A 24870-nucleotide genomic window follows, 5' to 3' on the forward strand; every position below is an offset into this window, starting at 1 on the left:
GTGGCTGGAGGCCCCACCACTGTGTTCTTGGGCGTCTGGGTGAGGAGGCTATGGAACTTGGGGAGGAGGGCGGTTGGTTCCATAGGGGCTGTAGCGGCAGTCTGTGCTCCTGCTGCCTTTCCTGCAGCTCAACCATACGCTGGAGCATATTAGTTTGATCCTCCAGCAGCCTCAGCATTGAATCCTGCCTCCTCTCATCATGCTGCCGTCACCTTTCAGCTTCAGCCCTCTCTTCAGCCCACCACCTACTCTCTTCAGCCCGCCACCTCTCCTCCTGGTCATTTTGTGCTTTCCTGCACTCTGACATTGTCTGCCTCCACGCATTCGTCTGTTGTCTGTCAGTGTGGGAGGACAGCATGAGCTCAGAGAACATTTTATCGCGAGTGTGGTTTTTTTCCGCGAGTGTGGTTTTTTCTAATCTTCACTAGCCTCTGGGAATGAGAAGATCCTGTGATCCTTGAAACACATGCAGCTGGTGGAGAAAAAAAAAGGGACAGCGGTATTTAAAAAGACACATTTTATAAAACAATGGGTACACTCTTTCACGGTAAACCTTGCTGTTAACATTACATACACAGCACATGTGCTTTCGTTCCAAGGTCGCATTTTGCCTCCCCCCACCACTTGGTTAGTCCCTCCCCCCTCCCCGTGGCTAACAGCGGGGAACATTTCTGTTCAGCCACAGGCAAACAGCCCAGCAGGAACGGGCACCTCTGAATGTCCCCTTAAGAAAAGCACCCTATTTCAACCAGGTGACCATGAATGATATCACTCTCCTGAAGATAACACAAAAGAGATAAAGAACAGATGTTGTTTGAATGCCAGCAAACATACACTGCAATGCTTTGTTCTACAATGATTCCCGAATACGTGCTACTGCCCTGGAGTGGTAAAGTGTCCTACCATGGTGGACGGAATAAGGCTGCCCTCCCCAGAAACCTTTTGCAAAGGCTTTGGGAGTACATCCAGGAGAGCTGCGCATACCAGGGCAAATTAATCATTAAACATGCTTGCTTTTAAACCATGTATAGTATTTTAAAAGGTACACTCACCAGAGGTTCCTTCTCCGCCTGGCAGATCCGGGAGGCAGCCTTGGGTGGGTTCAGGGGTACTGGTTTCAGGTCCAGGATGAGAAACAGTTCCTGGCTGTCGGGAAAACTGGTTTCTCCGCTTGCTTGCTGTGAGCTATCTACAACCTCATCATCATCATCTTCCTCGTCCCCAAAACCTGCTTCCGTGTTGCCTCCCTCTCCATTGAAGGAGTCAAACAACACAGCTGGGGTAATGGTGGCTGAACCCCCTAAAATGGCATGCAGCTCATCATAGAAGTGGCATGTTTGGGGCTCTGACCCGGAGCGGCTGTTCGCCTCTCTGGTTTTCTGGTAGGCTTGCCTCAGCTCCTTAAGTTTCACGCGGCACTGCTTCGGGTCCCTGTTATGGCCTCTGTCCTTCATGCCCTGGGAAATTTTTGACAAATGTTTTGGCCTTTCGAAAACTGGAACGTAGTTCTGATAGCACGGATTCCTCTCCCCATACAGCGATCAGATCCCGTACCTCCCGTTCGGTCCATGCTGGAGCTCTTTTGCAATTCTAGGACTCCATCATGGTCACCTCTGCTGATGAGCTCTGCACTCACCTGCAGCTTGCCATGCTGGCCAAACAGGAAATTGAAATTCAAAAGTTTGCGGGCCTTTACCTGGCCAGTGCATCTGAATTGAAAGTGCTGTCCATAATGGTCACAGTGGAGCACTCTGGGAGGCCAATACCATCTAATTGTGTCCACAGTACCCCAAATTCGACCCAGGAAGGCCGATTTCAGCGCTAATCCCCTTGTCGGGGGTGGAGTAAGGAAATCAATTTTAAGAGCCCTTTAAGTTGAAAAAAAGTGCTTCGTCGTGTGGACGAGTGCAGGGTTAAATCGATTTAACACTGCTAAATTCGACCTCAACTCCTAGTGTAGACCAGGGCTAAGGTGCCACAAGTACTCCTTTTCTTTTTATGGATACAGACTAACACTGCTGCTACTCTGAAACCTGTATTTAAGTTGTAAGCTGTTCAGGGTAGGGACTCTTCCAATGAGTTTGGGGCTCCATTGTGTGAGGCACTGTACACTCTCTGTTGGCACTGTAGGTGCTATCGTAATGCAAATCAATATTCATAGTAACTTCTGTATTGTGGTTCCTGATTTTTCAAGTTCTGTTTTTTCCTTTTTATTTTTTTAATGCAGAAACTGACCTGGTCCTTGTTATTGGTGCTAATGATACAGTTAATTCAGCAGCTCAAGAGGATCCTAACTCGATCATTGCTGGAATGCCAGTTCTAGAAGTTTGGAAGTCAAAACAGGTAAGGCGAACAAATAAAACATAGTAGCAACCTCATTTATCCACCTTTTTTTAAAACAGCTTTTGTTTGGAGATGCTAATAGGATTATCCTACTTTTTCTGTTTGCATACGAAGTTTCCCCATCATGTACTGCACTGTGCACAACAGAATATTCTGTGCTTCAGAAGTGCACTGCAGAGCACTAGACATTAGAAGCTAATGGCATTAGAAGCTAATGGTGGCTACAACTGATGAGGCTAAAGAGTAGAATTAGGTTGGCAAGTATATTTGGCACTGTTGGCCTGGGGAAGGGTGGAGTGGACAGACAGCCATGTCGTTTCCTTATTAGCTGTCATTCCTCAGATAGTGAAACTAATAAAGCAGCCAAAGGAGTTAGTCTGGTTTGAAAAATGATCTAGCATGTAGAAAATTCTTAAATGTAACTCTACCTCTTATCCACACCTCACCCCAACAGTATCTGTATCAGTGCAGCAGTACAAATGTTATCAATTATTCCTTGTCACTAGTGTGAATTCTCAGTATTCAGATTTGCCATCCTGAAACACTCAAGTGCTCAGAGTGATGGGGTTATTATTAGTGTTCTCTCAATAGCCCTTTATCATGATTGGAGGAATACATATAAGCATGTTTTATCCATGCAGAATGCTTTGTTATGGCCTCATTTCACATTATGCTCCAGTAACTTCCCTACCTCCAAGTCCACTGATTAATCTCCTTAATTGGCTCTAGCATTAATTATCCCAAACGTATTTGTTTCTTCTAAACAGTTTCTTCAGAACTGACAACCCATTATTTCACAACGGGTTATCTTGGAAAATAGTTACCAAGAATGTGATCTTATCAACTATTGGTGCAGGACCTTCCCGCAAATATTTCTTTTGGTTGTTGTTACCGAGAGGCTGGGTTCTAATAGAAAGCAGTTGCTTTATTTGTATAATATTCTTGAGTGCCAAAGTCTTGCTTCGGTTCCTTTGTGATACATAAGGTGTAAAAATAATGTAGAGCTATCCTACATCAGATGAAAAGATTGTGGCGAACAAGAGACTTCACTGAAGGTTGGAAAAACCTGTGCTCCTGAAGCTGGCATAGTCTTAAATTGCTCAACTTCTAGAGGATGAAAATCTGTTAAGCTGTAGTGACTAAGAAGGCACCATTTTGCCAAGCTATGCCTGCTTCTTGGAGCTCCACAGCCTGAAACAGTTAACTGTGGATTAGAACTAAGCACCTTTGAGAGCACAGAAGACTCTTGAGGAGAATTGAATCAACTCAATATTACAGCCAACAATGGACTTTAGGTAACTCACATTTAAAAGATGATCATTCACTTTATCCACTTCCCAGTCATTGCAATCAAACATTAGGGAGTGATGTCAGGGGATTCTTTAATCATGCTTTAAGGGCCTTCCTGACATCTTTCTGCAGTCAGCTTTTTCTGCCCAGTTAATTAAATGTGTTGTTTCCCGCGCAGTAAACTTTAAATGCAGTGGTCAAGAGTAGAGTTTCCATAGGTAACTTGTGTGTGCAATAAGACTTTTTAACCAGATCATTATTACCCAGTCTCAAGTGCTGTGGATCTGAGATGCTACATGCGCTTGCAATTAAGGTGTCACATCCTGCATTTTGTTACATCCATTTTCATTGTATTTTTAACTTCTTTAGTATTTTGTACAGCGTCCAGTGCACCCTTGGGAGTGTTTTAGTATAATAATTCTTCACGCTCCTAGCCGTCGTCAGGGTAAGTCTAGACTGCAGCTCGGCGTGAGACTCTCAGCCTGGGTAGACTGACTTGTGCTAGCTTCATGTGAGCTAACATCCTAAAACTAGTAGTGTGGACCCAGCAGAGGCTTGGGCTAGCTAGTCATGCTCGGACCCAGAGCCTGAGCTGCCACCCAAGTCACAACATTCATATTGCTATTCTTAGCATGCTAGCTCGAGCCGAGCTGGGGTAAGTCTGTCTACCCAGGCTGGGAGGCGCTCTCTCCCAGCTGTAGTGTAGTCATACCCTCAGTGGCTGGAGAGCATTGGGTTAGGGCTTGTGGGTGCCAGTACAGTCCCTAGTCAGCCATTGGTCTTGCTTTTGATTAAAGCAAGCCATTCCTTCCCTGGGTCTAGGAACACACCTTACCTATGCCGGGGGTGAGGTGGAGACTGAGAATCAAACCTATGTTTCCTGCATGGAAATGTGGAACATTACTTGGAGGCCACCTGTCTACCCTGTTCATGTGACAGAGTGACATTGACTTGCAAGTAGTATATTCTGTATATTGGCACCCATAAAGTCATCTATTGCAAGACATAATATCAAATCACTTATTTTTTTATTTTGTGTATTGAGATTATTTTCAAATCTCCTGCACTGAGGGAGAAGGTTGATATGTGCTATGTCGAATATAAACTCTTCCCTTTGCAGATCATTGTTATGAAGAGATCTCTGGGTGTCGGTTACGCAGCTGTGGACAATCCTATCTTTTACAAACCCAACACCGCTATGCTTTTAGGAGATGCCAAGAAGACCTGTGATGCCCTGCAGGCCAAAGTCAGAGAATCCTACCAGATGTAAATACTGATAATCACTTATCAAAGTTAATATTTGGCCAGTATGAAAAACAAAAAGACCATTATTTTGTACATCAGAATGTAAGGCAAAGTTATGAGAAAAAAACACGAGTGCATAAATTGGCTTATATAATTTTGACATCTGAAAAAAATCAATACTACGTTAAGTGTCTAGAAAAACCTGAATTGTGTTTCTGTTGTGGGTTTTATGGATGCTATGAATCAGGAACACTTCAGCAGAATGAGTTCATCTTTAGATGAATCCAGTTGGACTGAATTTTTTTCCTCTCCCCTAGTAGTCACCTAGGTAATATAAATTGAAATGTAGGATTTCATGGACCTGTTTCATTAGTTTCCAAGTATGACATGATATAAACATATGCACCTAAAGTGCTGAAATATTTTTCAGCAAATGCAACTAATTCAAATCTTTATCCCCTCCTACAGTTGTTGCCATTTCAACTGTTCTGAGAAAACAATGGCCCCAATCCCGCAATCAATTCTGTTTGGGCACCAGCAGTTGCTACACTAACCTGATTGCAAAATCTTGTCCACTGCAGGATATTTCAGTTTCGGTTCACTTTTGACTTTTAATTATATTTTGCTACTTTCAAATGTATTTTGATGCATTCTTAATCAACATTTTTGTAATGCTGGAAAAAGGCACTTTCTTAACATATTTAAGATGCTGGAGAAAATGCAAATCAAGAGTTTCTTTATTACCATTTTTTAAAATTAATCAGCTGTCGTTTGGGGACTGTAAAAGCATACCAATCTTACAATCAATGTTTTCAATATTTGACTTTCCCTTAATCTAATTAAGTGCACTATTTAAATTTTCATAATAAGTACGGCTAAGCGGTAAATCAGTTTATGGCATATAGTGCTAATTTATTTTTATTATGTTAAGAGTACTTGAATGGAACTCAAATATTTGCCTAATAAAATGAATTAATCATGTTTGCACAATGATGTAGCAGTTGTCCTCAGTGACAAAAGCTAAATACAAATAGTTATATTTGTGTTAGAAAGCATTAACATCTGGGGAAAACAAACTACTATGAAGCAAGTTTAAAATTGATCCATCCTAACTGTTTATAAAACTGATTTTTTTAATCACATCATGTATTGGGACCTTGCATAACTCAATAGCATTTGAGAAATATTACCACTTAGCTACCTCTGTTTTTATGTAAGGATAACTTAAAACCCATTTTTTGAACAGGTAGTATATCAAGAAATGTAATAATGTATGAAAGTAACAGCCTTTTTAAAAATCTGTCTTTTCTATAAGCTCAAAAATAAAATTAGCATATAAGCATAAATATGTTGTTACACAGCATAGGAATACTTGAGTCATTAAATTCTAACTTAACACACTGGGGCAGCTATGTTTGAATGCAGTATGTATGGCCTCGTAATATAATTGTATTAATAGCTATATTTCTGTTGGGTCTGTGCAAAAAGAAAAAGAGAGAGAGGGGAGAAAAGGGACTTAAATAGAGGGCAATTTTGTAATCATGGAATATTAATTTTTTTGCTTGACCAAGTCTGATTTGAGTATTATTGGCTGCAGTGTCCAACTTATTTCTGCTTGCATGTAGCTAACTAAAAGTTAGTCTTTTCTTAAAATGCCTTTTCCTTTGTATTTGAAATGAAAAATGTAATTTGTTATGGATCAGAGGTGCCAGGATTAACTTTAGAACTGTGTTTTATCATAAAACATCAGAGAATTATTAAAAAAGTTTAAAGAATGTGGTTTTTGTTCATAATCATTGGTCATCTCCTCTTCAGTATAGCGTAGCCTAAAAAGGTAACTAGCCTGACACTCCACTTTGGGAGTCACAGCATCAACATTATACTGAAGGCAGGGCAGGTTTGTTTTATGCCCTTTGTAGCAAAATCTCTTTGGATGCTTCTATTTTTCACCAATAGTTACCAGTCCTGAGCTGACAAGCTCTTGATTAAAATTTGAATAAAAGTTTGTTTGTTTTTTTAAATCATCTTGATCTTAAGAGGTAAAATTCTTATATTTTTAGTATGTAGTTCACTATTAGTCCTTTCAGCTGGGGGTCGTAGATTGTTGTAATGGTACCAATAATCTAAGTTAGACATTTCTACACTTGATGACATTTAAAATAAAAGTGGATGATGATCTCCCTATATTTGCTTACTTAAGTACACAATCTAACTTCAGGCAATCTTGCAGACAGGTTTCCCAGGGTAAAAAGGAAGCTGTTCTCTTCAAGTTTGGATCTGGTCAGAACTTAGCTCTTTCTTGTAGGTATCCTATCCAGGAGCAGCAGTCAGAGGCCTTGATTCAATAGGTAGCTTTCTCTTCCTCTTGATTGATTACAACTTGGAGCCAGGACCCTTTGTGGTACCAAAATTTGGTTAAATTGTAAGAGTTCCTGCACCTGGATAGTGAATAAAATGTCCATGATTTATTTTTTTAAACTATGTTAATACCATGTCCCAGCCACATTCCAAGTTCAGTAACTAAATTCTGCCTTCATACATTTCTCCTGCACTTTCTGCTATCGAGTATCCCATTCACTTTCTGCCCTAAACTGTGTGTCGTTTTGCACTCTACTGTTACTATCTGTTTTGACTTCAGATGTGGCTTGCATTTCAGTGAGGGGTGAAGTGATCCCAGTATATAACTTGAATGAATAAATCGGTAAAGTAATCTGCAATCCTCTGGAATGAAAGCACTTTGCAACACAATAACTTGCATTTCATATTCAACCTTACAAAGTGATGGCATAGTGTAAATTGTATTAACATGGCTCTTAAAAAGGAGTACTTAATGAAACGTTAGCCTGTGACTCCAGGGGTCAAACTTGTGTTTTGTTCTGGTATTTTTAAAATGAGATGATGATGCAATGAATAACTCATTTCCTGCTGTATCAACTGTTAGTTTTTTTTACCTGGAAAGTATAGTGGGACTCCAATTTCTTCAGAGATGGAAAGTGATGGAAACTCAAGCATCAGAAGAGGCACCATAGGCTGCAATTCCTTTCTTCCAGTCCTGCAGATTTACTTTGTAATGACTTAATCATAAACTTTATGCTCCACTGCTGTGTGTGGAGCTTTGCTTTGAGCAAACTTTCCAATCCCACAGGAGAACTTTTTACATTCAAGAGTTTGAATATTGGGAAAGTTGGGCCGCCTTGTTCGTATATCTAGGCAGAGTGGTTCAAATATTAAATTTATGAAATTTGCCAATTTACTGGGTATTGTTCCAGCAACTGTGATTGGTGTAGGATGGTGAAAAAATTCCTCTGCTAAAATGGCAGTGACTTGAATAATCCAGTTGCTCTGTAGTCACTCATAGAAAATAAATATTACATTAATTAGGTTACAGACTATTCTCATGTGATCCTTAGTGTTGTATAAAAGAAACAGAACATGCTATTGTAGCTGGTTTAAAACTTTCAAAGATGCAAGTTCCTAAAAATGTCTAATTAGATATTTTGCTGTAGCCACCTATCCTAAAATCTTGTTGTGAAAAACTCTGCTTGGAATTAAATGGTTTTAAAATGGAAGAATGGTTGCTCCCAGGACATTGATCTCAGTGGCCTTTTTGGATGCGGGACCTTTATCTCCATAAGCATGGATATGAAACATTTGGATAACAAGAAGTCCGTGAAGAAAAATGTTAAAATGAAACTTTAAATCATTTGGTCTATTAATCTGTCTTTACCTCCCTCTGAACTTTGGAACCTCCAGTCCAGTTTTGCACACAACCTTGATTTAGGACACTGGCATTTTTGGGTCCAACTTATTACCTAATTTAAAGAAACTGTTATGTAAAATCCCCTATCTAATTTTTAAATCCACCCCTCTTGAAATTTTCAAATGGTCCTTTTTATATAGGTTGTATTTTAATCCTTGCATGGCAACTGTAGAAAGAGCAAAGGAAGCAGAATCACTAATAAACCATATTTAACTGCTGTGCTCGTATCAATATTCTTAGTATGCGAACAAGGAGAAAATTAGAACCATGTTGGCTTTGGCTGTATGATTACGTGATGGCTCACATAATAAAGCCAATGTTCTCTCATGAAGGGAACAAGTTGTGTACAAACAAGGTTATTAAAGTAATAAAGTAAACATTGAAGAATGAATGACAGTGGGGCTCTGAGATAGCTTTGTGCCTTATACATCTCAGTTTTGTTTATGAAGAGCAGAGGTGTTACATATAGGACAAAAGTCTGTTCTTTGCAGCATATGTACTTTTATTGAATACGCTGATGTGTGAATTAGCTAGCACTGTGGATATTTTGCAATCAGGCTTTAGATCTGTGCTCGTAAAGGTCCTACAAGGTCTCTCTGCTTCTTGAACCTCTTCTCCATCTCCCCAGTTCTATGCTGATTAGACCCGGAGAGCTGGTTTTTGTCCAACCCCATCTCCCTTGTGGGAAGGAAGTCACAGAAGGACAAAAGGGCTGAGAGGGCTTCACAGTCAAAAAGAGATGACTACAAAAAAGATTGTGGTTGTTCTCTAGTTCAGTATAAAATTGTTATTCTGTTAAATAGTGTAACTGATAGTTTCTATGCTCCTGGGAATTTTTTTTAATTAACAGCTAGCACACATTTTGAAAAGCTCTAGCAGATGTTAAAGTTGTCCCATGCAATAATAGCAGTTTCCTGTTTTCTTTATTAAAATATTACAGATGTGGATAGGAAGAACTGTTTGAGAAATGTTAAATCAGAAAATCACAGTTTTATCGTCATTATAGCCTGTGAGACAATTAACGTAAATGTTTGGGTTTTTTCTTTTAGGAGGGATTTACTAACATGCAGACACCACAGGAAGATGACTTTTGCCTTTGATTTATAGGCACACCAACTCTTTATTTTAACATCACCGTTCTCTTTTTGAAGTGTCAGTTTAGAACTGGTTTGGTACTACATGCAATTTTAAAAGCTATAATTAATGTATTTACAGTACATGTAAGTGCTAAGTATTGCTAAAATCACCCTTGTATTGCACAGCGTGGCCCACAGTGGTCATCAGCAGGAATCTCTCTCTACCCCCTGCTCCCATTTCTTGGCCTTGGGATTTTATGAGGGTTCCAGGGCCATCTCATCCTAATGGACAGGTAGTATGACATGCTGACAACAGTATTAGGTCCATGGTTGAGATTCTGCTAGTCTCCCTGGCTCAGAGGGGCCTCCTAGAAGTACAGGAAGAGCCGTAGGCCACAACTACAAGACAAACTTGTGCCTTTTGTGGTTAGTGCAAGCAAACAGCAAGAGAGGGAGCATTGTGACCATTACGGGCATACTTTAGGGGAGGACAAGGTGCCAGCTTCCCTCAATAAGCACACTCTGTCTCTGGATAGTGACAGCTTTACCACGCACCAGTTATGCCGTGTCTCTAGCATTTCCTAATCCTGAGAAATTGCTGGTTTTGTAGTCATTTGAGTTCCTAGACCTCTTTCAATCTGGTTTTTGGCTTGACTTTGGTATTGACACTTTGCTGATTCATTGGTCAATGAATTCCTTGCCAGTAAATGAAGGTTAAGCATCTGTGTTTAGATCTGTGAACAATCATCCATGTGGGTGACCCTGAAGCGGTTGAACTTACCTGCAGACCATGAGAGTGGATGGAGTTCTGTTTCCCTAGACGATGCTATTGCACAGTTGCCCATCTGCCTGTTGAACCCAGCCTGTTCAATGGGTATTGGAGACCACTATGGAAGATCACATTGCAGCCCAATCTCACTATCATCTGAGACTGAGGGAAAAGAGACTGTTGTGTCTGTGTTCCTAGTGCTTGCCCACAGAGGCATAGATGAGAGTGGGGGTTTGAACCACAAAACAGACAATGACAGTATTGTTGGTACATATAGAGCAGGGGTCAGCACCCTTTCAGAAGTGCCGAGTCTTCATTTATTCACTTTAATTCAAGGTTTTGCGTGCCAGTAATACATTTTAACGTTTTTTAGAAGGTCTCTATAAGTCTATATATTATATAACTAAACCATTGTCATTTGTAAAGTAAACAAGGTTTTCAAAATATTTAAGAAGCTTCATTTAAAATTAAATTAAAATGCTGATCTTACGCTGCTAGCCCGCTGCCAGCCTGGGGTTCCGTTCACCTAGGCCGGCAGCAGGCTGAGCGGGTCCTGTGGCCGGGACCCCGGCTGGCAAGGGGCCGGCAGCCAGAACTCCAGACTGGCAGTGGGCTGAGCGGCTCAGCCCGCTGCCACTCAGCCCACTGCCAGTCTGGATCCTGGCGCTGCCCACATAGAGTGGGTACCTACCTTCTCCCTGGTTCTAGCCCATTCTCTTCCTCTCTCTCTGCACTGAGCTGAGGGTGGGAGTGCACTGAGCACAGGGCTGGGGGTGAAGGAGCAGGTTGGGGTGTAGGGTCTGGCCAAGAGCTAGAATGAGGGAGGGGGCTTAGGGTTGGGGCAGGAGGTTTGGGTGTGGAGTGCTTACCTGGGCAGCTTCCATTTGGTGCGAGTGTGCAGGTGCTCCCGTTTGGTGCTCAGGGTGGGGGGTGCAAGAGTCAGGGCACAGGGTGTGGGGGGCTGGGTATGTGTGGGGGTGCAGGAGTCAGGGCTGGGGTCATGGGGGGATACGGTGATCAGGGCAAAGGGCTGAGGGGGTGCAGGGGTCAGGGCATGGGGTGTGTGAGGAGGGTGCAGGGGTCAGGGCAGAGGGCTGGGGTTGTGGGGGGGTGCAGAAGTCAGGGCAGAGGGCTGAGGGGGGTGCAGGGGTCAGGGCAGAGGGCTTAGGGTGTGGGCTGGGGTCGTGGGGGTGCGCCCAGCCCCTTGCCCTGAGCGGCTCACGGCAGGGGGCTGGAGGGGATATGCCCTGATTCCACCCCCACTTCCCCAAGGCCCCATCCCCACCTCTTCTCCGCCTCCTCCCCGGAGCAGCGAGCGCGTGGCTCCGCTTCTCCCCCTCCCTAGCAAGGGCCATCAGCTGACCGGTGACAGAGAGGGAGAGGAGAGGGGGCAGGAACCCAGCACGCTGGTGGAAGAGGCAGGGGAGCTTGCCTGCCCTGAGCAGTAGCCGGCAGGAACAAGCTTCTTCACCCTTCCCCCACTGGGTGGGGGGTGGGGGGCAGAGAAGAGCAGGCTGGGGCAGGCAGGACTTTTAATGGCACGCTGCTGCCTGGGCGGCTGGGACCCTGGCAGGCAGCAGCGTGCCATCTTTGGCATGCGTGCCATTGGTTGCCAACCCCTGATATAGAGGAAGCACTTAGAGTGTAGTGGGGTAGTATCTGTCCCCTCTGAGTGTGTATCCCATGGGTAGCTCGAGAAGAGTGGAAGGATTTAGTCTCTTGCAGACTGGTGGACCTGTGTTATTGTTGAACACTCTTCTCTCGAATTAGCTTCCACAGTCAGTCTGGATGAGACAATCTGTTGCCTTTCATGACATGTTGTGTCACTGTATCACCATAGTACATAAGCCAGTTTGAGGTGATGCTATAAACTTTTCTGTTTACTTTCAGGTCTTTGGCTGAAGAGTGAGCATGGGCTGAATGGAGATCATGAGCAAGGGAACTCTGGCTTCTAGGTGTGTTGGGTTGAAGTAGCTGTATGTGCATTTTATAATGGCTACATCTTTTTAATTAAAAAGTAAATGAGCATCTTGATAAGGAGTCTGAAACCAAACACCCCTTCACCCAATGTGGAAAGCAAAGAGGTTTTTCCCATGGCAATGTGTTCAACAAATTCATTGTTAAGCTGCAAAAGATGGCATTTAAAACATGGGGCTAGATTCACAAAGGGGACTTACACATTGCAATGTCTAACTTTTAGGTGATCTCCTGCCTTGTGGAATTCACAACCCTGAATTAGGCTCCCAGGCTTCCCATACAATGCACGGGGAGACTTAGGAGTCTAAAAAGGGGATTCACAGAAGCCAGCAAGCAGAGTGGGGTGCTGCCTAGGATAGCCAGTAGGAAATGCGAGGGAAGAGAGTGGCGCTTGGGCTACATCACTCATAATGAGCACCTGTTTCCACTCAGGATTCACAGCCAGGAATTCTCTCCTGATTTAGGTGTCTAAGTCAGTCCTTTCTCAAGAAAAACTGAAAGATGGTGATACCCCTCCCTTTATATTCTATATCCCAATGTTTGGAGCCCTCGGGATGAGGGACACTCGGGTTGACATTGCTGCTGTGCCTGATTAGAAGCAGAGACTCGAACTCACACACACCCTCAGATCTCCTGCCACCCAAATGCGTGCTCTAACCACTGGGCTATAGCGTATTATGGGGTGGGGTGTTCTTTCCTATTTGAAGCTGTTACACTTTGTATAAATTCTTAAACATTGGAGCAGGGACTGGAACCGGGGTCTCCTAGGTGAGTGTGCTAAACACTAGGCTAGAGTCTCACTCACAATGGCCCATTGAAGCATTTATACGAAATGGAACAACTTCCACCGGGGAGCTCGAGAGAGTCCTACCTCAGCATAGTCATAGCCCAGTGGTAAGGATATTTACTTGGGATGTGGGAGACTAGGAGTCAAGTCCCTGCTCTGAATCAGGCAGAGGAGGGATTTGAATCTGGTTCTTCCACATCTTGGATGAGGGTGCTAACTATTGGGCATAAGGGGGGCATGGGTACCATGACAACAATGTACAAGATCTGGTAAGTGTGCTCTTAGGAAGCCTCTGAGTGTGCCTACTGCATTGGGCCCTGCAGTGAGATAGTTGGGAGAATGCCTGGCTTGTGAATCTTGCTGGGGCTTAGGCGTGAGGTTGGCACCAAACTGCTCAGTGATGTCAGTTAGGTGGTTGTGCACACGCTCACTGGCAGAAATGTAGGTGCTCTGGGGACTTTCAGTGCCTACAGGGTTAGGCAGCAGCTGAGCAGTGGCTTTGTGAACGCCACTGGCATCTAAATGTTGGACTTAGGTGCTTAACTGCCTCTTTAGGTGTTTAAGTCCCCCTTGTGCATCTGGCCTTTGTTGTTTTTTAGGCCTATGATTTTCTAGTCTTCCAAAACTTGTTTGTTTGGGTCACAGCAAAAACTTAAGTAATACTTGGGGAGCAATTTGGGTTTTGATCAGTGTGGCTTGAAGTTAAACAACTCCGGAGCATTATGCTCTTTGCAATGAATATTTGCCAGTGTTTTAAAGTTAATTAGTATTTTTCATTTCCAGACAGAAGTCATCCTATCCCTCTTTGGTCCACTTATTTTCAGGATTTGCTTCCCATGTGGCATGTATTTTTAAGAAAAACTTTAGTATTTGGCTTGGAAAAAATTGGTACAGTTTACTTGGTGGGTGAAAATGGCTTTCAAATGTTTTCTTAATCATCTATACTTTGCTTTGGAAAAAGTGGACATAGATGATGGAATTGATATTATAATGGAGCCAGGGAAACATTAACTTTTTCATGATAACATTTTATGGACATTAAACTGTGAAGAAAACTAAATTAGTATAGTACAGGGGAGACTTTCAAAGGCACAAATAAGAGTCAACTTTTATTAGAAATTGGACACTTAAGTGCACCTTTTTGTCTTTGAAAATCTTTCACTCTGTACCTTAACATTGCATAGGCATTAAGATGACAGACACTGCAAGTTACTTAGTCCAATCTGTATTCTATATGTTCATAATTTACATTGCTACTAATGGGAATTGTGTGTCTGTTTTGATGGGAGAACAGAACCTTTAAATGTACCTCACAAGCTGCTGAAGTTGAAATGAGGAACACAGGATGCAAAGTAAGAAAAGGCAGGATTCTCTGTGAGAATTAATCAACTTTAAACATTTTACTTTGAACTTGAAATTTAAGATCTATAATTTAAAATAAATCAATCTTCCCCTTTCTTGATAGTATTCTTGTGGGTGACAGATACATTTGGACTAAAAGAAGGGACAGGTGATATATATATCTGGAGATTGTTTTCACCGAAAGGTGTAACTCAAGATAATGTGACACAGGAGGTAGAGCATTTTGAAGAGGAGACTCCTAGCTTGGATCTTGGCTGCCCTGAAGGAACTGCCTATGCTCACAGAAGGGACAGACTCTAAAAGATTGTCACCCCAAATAGTATACACACCTAGACTCTCACAATAGAGGGTGCACGATGTGAGTTATCACAAGATAATTGCCCAGCTTGGCAATGTTAACACTTTACCTTCAGTCATCAGAAAGCATAGTAACAAATGCCACCAAGGCCCAAATGATGCTGTATAGCTTGCGTAAGAGCAGTTACAAACATGTATTTTTTTTATGCCATTTCCTCTTTGCATTTTCACATTTTGCAGTTAATCACGTAGGTGCCATTCTTTGAAAATTTGGTCCAAAATGTCCTCCCGCAATTAAAGTATATCCTTGTTTTAGCCATAAAAAAGTGTACATCAAATAGTTTGTTATAAAAATAACATTTAATGGGAGGATACATTATCTTCAGAATGTGAAATGGGATTGTTACAGCATAGTTCTTTTGTAAAGGATCTTTCCTTCTCAGGAAAGATTGGCCTGCTCTCCCCAGGTACTGAGGGCTTTCAGTAACATGTCAGCCAAGCCCATGATGGCTTTTAACTTTTTTTCTATTGAGAAACCTTACTCATTGGTAGTGGTGGGGATCCTAAAATTCTTCTGTTACTGAATCTCATAGCTGGCATTAGGCTTGCTCATGTTTTTCCTGGAATTGGCATGTTTCTGGCTTCTATAGCTATTTCCCTCTATGGCAACAATGATTTTAACTTTATTTTAAACCCTAAAGTGTTGAAAACCATCATTTGAAAACGTATAATAAAGCGTGAATGTTAACAGTAATACAGCCAAGAGTAAAGCACTATGTTGAAAGCAAGAGGTATAGCAAGAATAAGGAGACTGTATGTGGTGTAAAGTGGAAAAAAGCTATTTAAAAAAAGAATAAAACAGAAATTAATTTTACAAGAAGGTCTTTAAAATACTTTCACTTAGTTAGGATTTGATGTCTCAGAATTAGAGAGCACTTGTTAGCTCTAGCTCATTGGACTGAATCCACCCCATGTCTGTAGTAGGTAAAAGTCTACCACATAATGAATGCCTACGTCAAATGATTCGTAGTTCTCAGTTAATATGTGCCATCAAACTGGAGACGTTTGCTGGCAGTCATAATGAAAATGGCTAAGTCTGCTTGTTTGTAGCATTTTGGCAGGTCAGGACAGGCAACCACGTTCTTTACCTGTCTATGCTTGAACATAATGATTCAGCTTGCAGAGTTTTGACTCCAGGATTTTTCACAAGCACTAAATTCACAACATGTACGTTAGAAGATGTACCTTAAAAAACAGTTTGAGTTAGAACAATGCTTTTATAAACTGATTTAGACAAGGTACTCATAAACCGCAGCGATAGGCAGGGTATAAGAACCTGAACAGAATAGAAACTAAAGAAACTGATTCAGTTTATTCAATGACGTGAAACGTGAACACGTATACTGTTCTCAACCAGGGAGATCACAGGATTCATTGACAAAGCAGATTGCTCCCATTTATCCAAGACATTTTATAAGTAAGCAGAAGTATATAAAAGAGTGTGTCATGTGCCCATATGTTCATATTAGACACCCAAGAAATTACTGAAAGTGTTTTGTGACATTTGTTTTAAATATTATTGGTTAATGAGTTTTAATCTGTAACATAATTACACAGTGTGGAATGCTCATCCATTACCTAATTGGATTGTTTGTTAAAAATCTAAGCCATTTAATAAATTTCCTTACCAACATTTGTTGATAAGGAACATCCTGTTTTTGGAGATGTTCCTGTTATGTCTCTACCACATAGGCCACGTTAATCTATTTTTCCAGGTACTCACTCTTTACCTCACTCTTTCAGCCACAGAATTTGTCTTGGATTTCTGGAGTGGTTTGGTAATTGTATGTTTGCATATTTGTTCTGTCAGTGTTTAAATGGCATAGGATTTGCTAGGGCTGCTATGAAGAGTCTCAACTACCTGTGTTCTTTCTAAGAAATCTGAGTATCAGACATATCTCAAAAGGAACAACATAAAGATGATAAATTCAGCTCATGCTGTATGAAAATGTTGTCCTATTCCTGAGTCTGCTCTAGGAGATCTACCTTTTGGAATCATTCCAGAATGGCCATGTAGGGAGCCAGGGTGGCTTCCTGCCGAACCAGAGGGTAAAGAGCCACTCGCTCAGCCTGTGTGGGAGGGGCCAGACCAAGCTTACTCCAACCCCCGGAAGGGAAGGGGTGGAACAGGAAGTACAAAGGGTGGGGCCCTTAGCCCAGTCAGGGCAGCACCAGAGAGGGAGATAGACACAGATTGCTGGCTTTTCCCTTCAGACCCTTCTGCCGAGCCAGGGGAGGCCCTGGACGAGAAGAAACCTGACCTGGAGGAAGGACTGGGGCTACCAGGACTGCCAGCTGCCGAGTACTCGGAGGAACTAGAGGAGCCAGGCAATAACCTGGACCAGCGTGAGCCTGACGCAGAGGAGGAGCTGGAGCTGCCAGCAGCTGAATACCCTGACGAGCTGGAGGGACCAGAGGGACCCGCTTGAGAGACCAGGTAGGAAGTAGCCCAGGGGCAGAACTGCACAGCGTGGTGGGTCTATTTGGTCAGCGTGTTGCGGATGGCTCCCCGCTGACCCAGTGGCGGGACTGTCAGGGCCCTGGGCTGGAACGCAGTGGAGTTGGGTGGGCCTGCGTTCCCCTACCCCGGCCAACCCGCCTCGGGTAGCAGAATCCTGACAATACCGCAGACTCTGGCCGGCGCTCCCCCCGCCTGAGGGGCGTGCCGCAGACTCTGGCCGGCGCTCCCCCCGCCTGAGGGGCGTGCCGCAGACTCTGGCCGGCGCTCCCCCCGCCTGAGGGGCGTGCCGCAGACTCTGGCCGGCGCTCCCCCCGCCTGAGGGGGCGTGCCGCAGACTCTGGCCGGCACTCCCCCCCGCCTGAGGGGCGTGCCGCAGACTCTGGCCGGCGCTCCCCCCCGCCTGAGGGGCGTGCCGCAGACTCTGGCCGGCGCTCCCCCCCGCCTGAGGGGCGTGCCGCAGACTCTGGCCGGCGCTCCCCCCGCCTGAGGGGCGTGCCGCAGACTCTGGCCGGCGCTCCCCCCGCCTGAGGGGCGTGCCGCAGACTCTGGCCGGCGCTCCCCCCGCCTGAGGGGCGTGCCGCAGACTCTGGCCGGCGCTCCCCCCGCCTCAGGGGCGTGCCGCAGACTCTGGCCGGTGCACCTCCCGCCGCTAATTCCCCAGTGACAAAGAGGTGTGACCCAGGCCTGCCAGTGAGGCAGTAGCTCCCTACCACCCCCCAGTGGCTCGGTGGACCAATTGAAACCTGTCACAGGCCAAATTAGAGATCTGCCAAACACTGTTCAAACAACTCCTTCCAAATCATGTGATTCTCAGAGGTACCCTGTTAAATTTTTTCTCTCCAACTGAGAAAACAGAGATGGTTTCCCTACCTCTGTAGGCGGCATCCTCGACAGAACTGTCTATTACAGAAATGACTGAGCTCTGGAACCCACAAAAATGTCCTTGAATTTGGTTGCACTTAATTTCAAGTGTTTACAAATATTCCTTGGATGCTTACAGCCCCCTCCACAAGGTCTCACCCCTTAACCCCACTTGAGATTACATAGGCTGTTGCTATGCTATGCTATCAATATACATGTATATTTTTCAGGAGCAAAATATAAATGCTCACAGTCAAGTGCAGCTTTAGATTTTTGCCAAGTGCAGTTATCTCCTTCCTTTCCTTATGACCCAAAGTGCCACGCAGCTCCCTTGGATTTGTGGTTTCATATGAGTACAATGAAACCCCTTTTAAAAAACATTGTTAGTGTTGCTTTAAGATTCAAACAGCATTTGTTGTGACTGACCTGGTGGTCAAATGGTGGTACAAAATTTGGGATTCCAGTTTGTGATAAAGTGAGGTCGTTGCTCCTTTATCTGCCCCCTTAATCCTGGGGTATGTCTTCACTACCCATCGGATTGGCAGGCAGCGATCGATCCAGTGGGGATCGATTTATCACGTCTAGTCTAGACACGATAAATTGACCCCCAAGCGCTCTCCTTTCTACTCCTGTACTCCAGCACTATGAGAGGCACAGGCAGAGTGGATGGGGGAGCGGCCGCAGTCGACTCACCGCGGTGAAGACACCATGGTATGTCGATTTAAGTACGTCGACTTCAGCTACGTTATTCACATAGCTGAAGTTGCTTAACTTAGATCAATTTACCCCCCTCCACCTCACAGTGTAGACCAGGGCCTGGAGTCCCTCTTCAGCATGCCCTCATGGAGCAGTTCTTGAAGGAGCTGTCTAGCTATCTTCAGCCAGAAGGATAGGTTAATATGCTACAGGCCCTTAGCCTAGGCGGGAAGCAGATAAAAGAAGAGAGCAAGGGAAGGATCATCAGACTACCTGGCTCAAAAAGTGAAGGCTTAAATACAAATAGTAATTAACTGAACCAGCCACTGGGTGTCACTTGTTTCACACAAATATACCTGAGAAATTAATAGTCTGGCAGCAGAGAATTTGTGAGTCTATTCAAGATAATACGATACAGATAGCTTCAGAGTGAATATCCTCTTTCTTTCCCTCCTGTAGCTGTCAAAGTGGGATACCTTGTATCTAAGCGTCAGCTCAAAGTGTGAGATATCTACAGCAAATAGTCACCTGTGTGACCCAATTATGAACCCACCACTTCTTGAACGGCATGCCAGACTAGCAGCTGCAGGAGGACTCTAAACCTGCCACGCAACTAAGCTAGCTTTTGCCTTGCTGCATGAATATGACTCAGTACATAGACATGGTCACACCAAAGCGTCTGAGTTTTTGTGCAGCTGCAGACCTGGCTGAAACAGAAGGCAGAGACTGAAAGATGTGCAAATAGAGAGAGAGAGAGAGAGAGAGAATTCACCCCAAAAGCAAAAACAGGCAGAAAGCCATGAAGAAAAATTAAGACTAAGAGGAGAGATGCAACAAAGAGGATAAACAAGGGAGAAAAAAAGGAAGGAGAAATGAGTGTCTTCAACCGGCCAGTAACTACATCAGACTTAATTAACTAAACTCCCCATCTTGGAGGGCTGCATGGATGCATTAGATTGAATTGTAATCTCACAGTGGTTTTAAGTGCATTGACATCCATAAAGTTACTCTTGATCTACACCATGGGAAGAGAGAGTGGAATCAAAGCCACTGTTTGTAGCCTGCTTGTTACCACGGTTAAGATGGAACTTTATGCCAGCAGCTCTACCAGATGATCTAAAAGGGGAGAGTCTCGGTTAAGCACTCAGGAGCTGGGTTGAGTTTCTCTTGGGCAGAAGTCAGTATGTGCATATGTAACTCAATTTGTGGTGTGTTTCATTCCCTCTTCTACAGTTTCAAGCTATAGATGTTCATCTTTTTTATCTCAAATTGTATAGGCCCATGCTTTTAGCTCTGGAGATTCCCAGTTCAATCTCCCAGTCATGACCAAGATGATGATTATCTCACACATTTTACGAGAGGACAAAACAGTTCATAACCAAATAGCTTGACTAATGGTGGAAAATGACTTTCAATTATAACGTTACAGAAGAGAATTAATGTATTCCTGAATTTTCTCTCCATGAATTCTAGGAGCTATAGTTGCTCTGGCTCCCTTACAAGCACTAGAGTAAATGGAACTGGAAGTCCTATGTCACGAGTTGATAAGTGAAAATATCTTCTTCTTGAGCAATATTACTGACCGTTTTATTTTGATAGAATAGCAAGATTATAAATAGCAGGGAAACCTATTTAAGGGGTTTCTAGGGGTTAGCCAGCTTTTTAAAATGGCCATTGGCACTTAGGTACATAAGCTCTGGGGTGAAATCCTGGCATTGATAAAGTCAATGGCCGTATTTCCATTGACTCCAATAACAGCAGGATTTCACCCTTTTCAGTTGTTCTTGAATTTTACAACATTTGATTCATACAAAAATCTAGAAACATTTAGGAAACGAAATCAAAGTTCACTTTTTTCATGCATCTAAAACATATTAGCCCTCATTTTATTCTGAATCAAACTGTACATGCAAAAATTAGTTATTGCTATATATAGAAGCATGAATCAAATGCATTGGAATTAATTATTATTAAACAGACCCATATTCTGAAAAATCTTTCCTGAACCCCCTCTTCTGGCCTTCAGACAATTCACTGCCTTGCCAAGCTCGTCATCAGAAGGAAGCTCCCTGCAGACCAGGATACACCAACTCAAAGCGGCACCAGGCCTTGCAGAACAACAAATGCAAAACCTGCAGACATATCTTGACTGCTATGATGATCAATACCCGTCACAACACACTGTCAAGATCCATTGGTCCTATGCATGCCTGTCACAACATGTGGGGAACCTCATCCGATGTATCAAATGCCCTAGCAACAATGGAGTGGGAGAAACCCGACAATCACTATGCTCTTGAATGAACTCTCACAGAAAAATAGTAAAAGACAAAAATGCCATATCACTCATGGACAAACACTTTTTACGAAATGATCACTGCATATCTGACCTGTCAGTCCACATCCTCAAAGGAAACCTGCACAACACTTTTAAAAGATGAGCCTGAGAACTAAAATTCATAACTCCACAAGACACCAAATAGTATGGACTTAATAAAGACACTGGATTTAGGACTCCTTTATCTCCTGACTGTAGAGGTATAAACTGCTGATTTAATATATGTTGCAAAAGATAATGTAAGTTGAATGCTGTATCTATTCCACCCTTGTATTCAGCTGTGATACTCTGAGTACCTTTCCCAGATCTGAAAAACAGTTGTGTTTAAGCTTGAAAGCTTGTGGAGTCTTTGACCAATAGAAGTTGGTCTAATAAAAGATATTACCTCACCCACCTTTTTCTCTCTAATATCCTGGGACTAACACAGCTATAATAACACTGCAAACAACTATTAAATGAGTCATTCTTAATTTAAAGCTATTATTAGTAATTTTTCCCTCTGTTTGCCTTTCATCATCTTGACTCTTTCACAGTATACTAAGGGTATGTCTACACTACAAAATTAGGTTGATTTTATAGAAATTGATTTTTAGAAATTGATTTTACAGAGTCGTTTGTGTATGTCCCCACTAAGCACATTAAGTCGGTGGAGTGTGTCCTCAATATCTTGGCTAGCGTTGACTTACGGAGCGGTGCACTGTGGGTAGCTATCCCACAGTTCCCACAGTCTCTGTTGACTATTGGAATTCTGGGCTAAGCTCCCAATGCCTGATGGGGCAAAAACATTGTTGAGGGTGGTTTTGGGTACATGTCGTCAGTCGCCTCTCTCTCCCTCCCTCTCTCTGTGAAAGCAACTGCAGACAATCATTTTGCACCTTTTTTCCTGGGTTACCCATGCAGACACCATACCATGGCAAGCATGGAGCCCGCTCAGCTCACCGCGGCTGTTGTGAGCATCGTAAACACTTTGCACATTATCCTGGAGTATGTGCGGACCCGGGCTAAGAGACTCCAGCATGAGGATGATTGTGATGAAGACATGGACACAGATGTTCCTGAAACCATGGGCTGTGGCAATTGGGACATCATGGCGACAGTGGGGCTGGTTGATACAGTGGAATGCCGATTCTGGGCCTGGCAAACAAGCACAGACTGGTGGGACTGCATAGTGTTGCAGGTATGGGATGATTCACAGTGGCTGTGAAACTTTCGCATGTGTAAGGCCACTTTCCTTGAACTTTGTGAGTTGCTTTCCCCTGCCCTGAAGCTCAGGAATACCAAGATGAGAGCTGCCCTGACGGTTGAGAAGCGAGTGGCGATAGCCCTGTAGAAGCTTGCAATGCCTGACTGCTACCGGTCAGTTGGGAATCAGTTTGGAGTGGGCAAGTCTACTGTGGGGACTGCTGTGATCCAAATAGCCACTGCAATCATGGACATTCTGCTATCAAGGGTAGTGACTCTGGGAAATGTGCAGGTCATACTGGATGGCTTTGCTGCAATGGGTTTCCCTAACTGTGGTGGGGTGATAGATGGAACACGTATCCCTATTTTGGCACCGGACCACCTTGCTAACCAGTACGTGAACCACAAGGGGTACTTCTCAATGGTGCTGCATCACACAATTGGTGGTGGATCACAAGGGACGTTTCACTGACATCAACGTGGGATGGCCAGGAAAAGTGCACGACGCTTGTATCTTTAGGAACTCAGGGCTGTTTGAGCAGTTGCAAGAAGGGACTTACTTCCTAGACCAGAAAATTACCGTTGGGGATGTTGAAATGCCAATAGTTATCCTTGGGGACCCAGCCTACCCTTGCTACCATGGCTCATGAAACTGTGCACAGGCAGCCTGGACAGTAGAAAGGAGCAGTTCAACTATAGGCTGAGCAAGTGCAGAATGGTGGTAGAATGTGCCTTTGGACGTTTAAAAGCGCACTGGCGCTGTTTGCTGACTAAGTTAGACCTCTGCGCAACCAACATTCCCATTGTTATTGCTGCTTGCTGTGTGCTTCATAATATCTGTGAGAGTAAGGGGGAGATGTTTATGGTGGGGTGGGAGGTTGAGGCAAAACGCCTGGTGGCCAATTTTGAGCAGCCAGACACCAGGGCGATTAGAAGAGCACAGCTAGGTGCTCTGTGCATCTGAGAGGCTTTGAAAACCAGTTTCATGACTGGCCAGGCTACAGTGTGACAGCTGTGTGTGTTTCTCCTTGCTGCAAACCTGCTCTCTTTGTTGATTTTAATTTTCTGTAAGCCAACCACCCTCCCCACTTCGATCACAGCTGGCAAAGGAAATAAAGTAACTATTGTTTTGAAACCATGCATTCTTTCTTTATTAATTAAAAAAAAAAATGAGATAACTGACAAGGTAGCCCGGGTGGGGTGGGGTGCGGAAGGAGGGAAGGACAAGGACACATTGCTTACGTCGCCACATAACAATTCAAAACTGTTTGAATGACAGCCTTCTGTTGCTTGGGCCATCCTCTGGAGTGGACTGGCTGGGTGCCCAGAGCCTCCCCCCACCACATTCTTGGGTGTCTGAGGGAGGAGGATATGGAACTTGGGGAGGAGGGCAGGCGGTTATACAATGGATGCAGCGGGGGTCTGTGCTCTTGTTGGCTTTCCTGCAGCTCCACCAGATGCCTGAGCATGTCCGTTTGCTCCTCCATTAGCCTCAACATCTCCTCCTGCCTCTGCTCTTCATGCTCACTTAATGCTTTCCTGGTATCTGCCACTGAATGCCTCCATGCATTAAGCTGTGCACTATCAGTGTGGGAGGACTGCATGAGATCGGAAAACATGTCATCGTGAGTGCGGTTTTTTTTGCCTTCTAATCTACGATAACCTCACAGATGGAGATGATAGGAGGAGCATATAAACATTTGCACCTGGGGGAGATAAAAAGGGAGAGTAAAATTTAAGAGGATACATTTCTGAGAACAAAAGGGAGACTCTTTAACAGTGAATCAAGCAATTCACAGCACACAGAACATGTTGCTTTAGGTACAAGGTCTCATTTTGCCTTTTATATTGAGTGCCTGCTGTATGGTGAGACATCACACACGGTTGGGCAACAGAATTCGGTTTCCAGGCAGCCATAGTAAGCCTTTTGATATGCGGGGTTGGCTTCTTCTGCCTTCATAACATGTGGGAATGGTTTCAAACTGCAGCACCATCCTTTCCCATAGCAAGCAATGCCAGTTGGGTTTCACATTTAAAAGGAGGGGGTGCGGTTTTTTGGGTGGATATGTAGCATACACCTCCCCTCACCCAACACATGGCTATTCTCCGGGATGATCCCTTTTAGTCAAGCACAAACAACCCAGCATGGATGGGGTCCTTTTACTGTTTCCTTACAAAAATTCCCCTATTTCCACCAGGTGACCATGAATGATATCATTTTCCTGAGGCCAACACAGAAAGATAAAGACCGAATGTTGCTTGAATGCGACCAAAACCCAGGACCTTTCGCTGCCATGCTTTGTGCTGCAATGATTCCAGACTGCTTGCTACTGGCTTGGCATGGTAAAGTGTCCTACCGTGGAGGA

General features: G+C 43.8%; 1 protein-coding gene and 1 long non-coding RNA gene across 8 annotated transcripts in view; both read left to right on the forward strand.

The window, feature by feature from the left end:
* The window catches only part of NNT (nicotinamide nucleotide transhydrogenase), a 92901-nt gene extending 84045 nt beyond the window's left edge, over positions 1-8856 (forward strand). For 5 of the 7 annotated variants that reach the window (XM_073343884.2, XM_073343881.2, XM_073343885.2 and 2 more), the window contains 2 exons: positions 2228-2343; positions 4754-8855. In XM_073343884.2, the coding sequence (XP_073199985.1) occupies positions 2228-2343; positions 4754-4903 (266 nt within the window). In that variant the 3' untranslated portion in view covers positions 4904-8855. Of the gene's footprint in view, positions 1-2227; positions 2344-4753 lie in introns of all 7 variants that reach the window. The other 2 variants (XM_073343880.2, XM_073343879.2) reach the window with 1 other exon arrangement.
* Positions 8857-12179: 3323 nt separating this feature from the next.
* On the forward strand, positions 12180-23620 carry LOC140911253 (uncharacterized). The gene is made up of 3 exons (XR_012158875.2): positions 12180-12438; positions 17181-17403; positions 19444-23620. It is a non-coding gene; the product is annotated as an uncharacterized LOC140911253 (long non-coding RNA).
* Positions 23621-24870: the final 1250 nt, after the last annotated feature.

This window comes from Lepidochelys kempii, chromosome 5 (assembly GCF_965140285.1).
Source record: "Lepidochelys kempii isolate rLepKem1 chromosome 5, rLepKem1.hap1, whole genome shotgun sequence".
In the NCBI taxonomy this organism is placed as follows: domain Eukaryota; kingdom Metazoa; phylum Chordata; order Testudines; family Cheloniidae; genus Lepidochelys; species Lepidochelys kempii.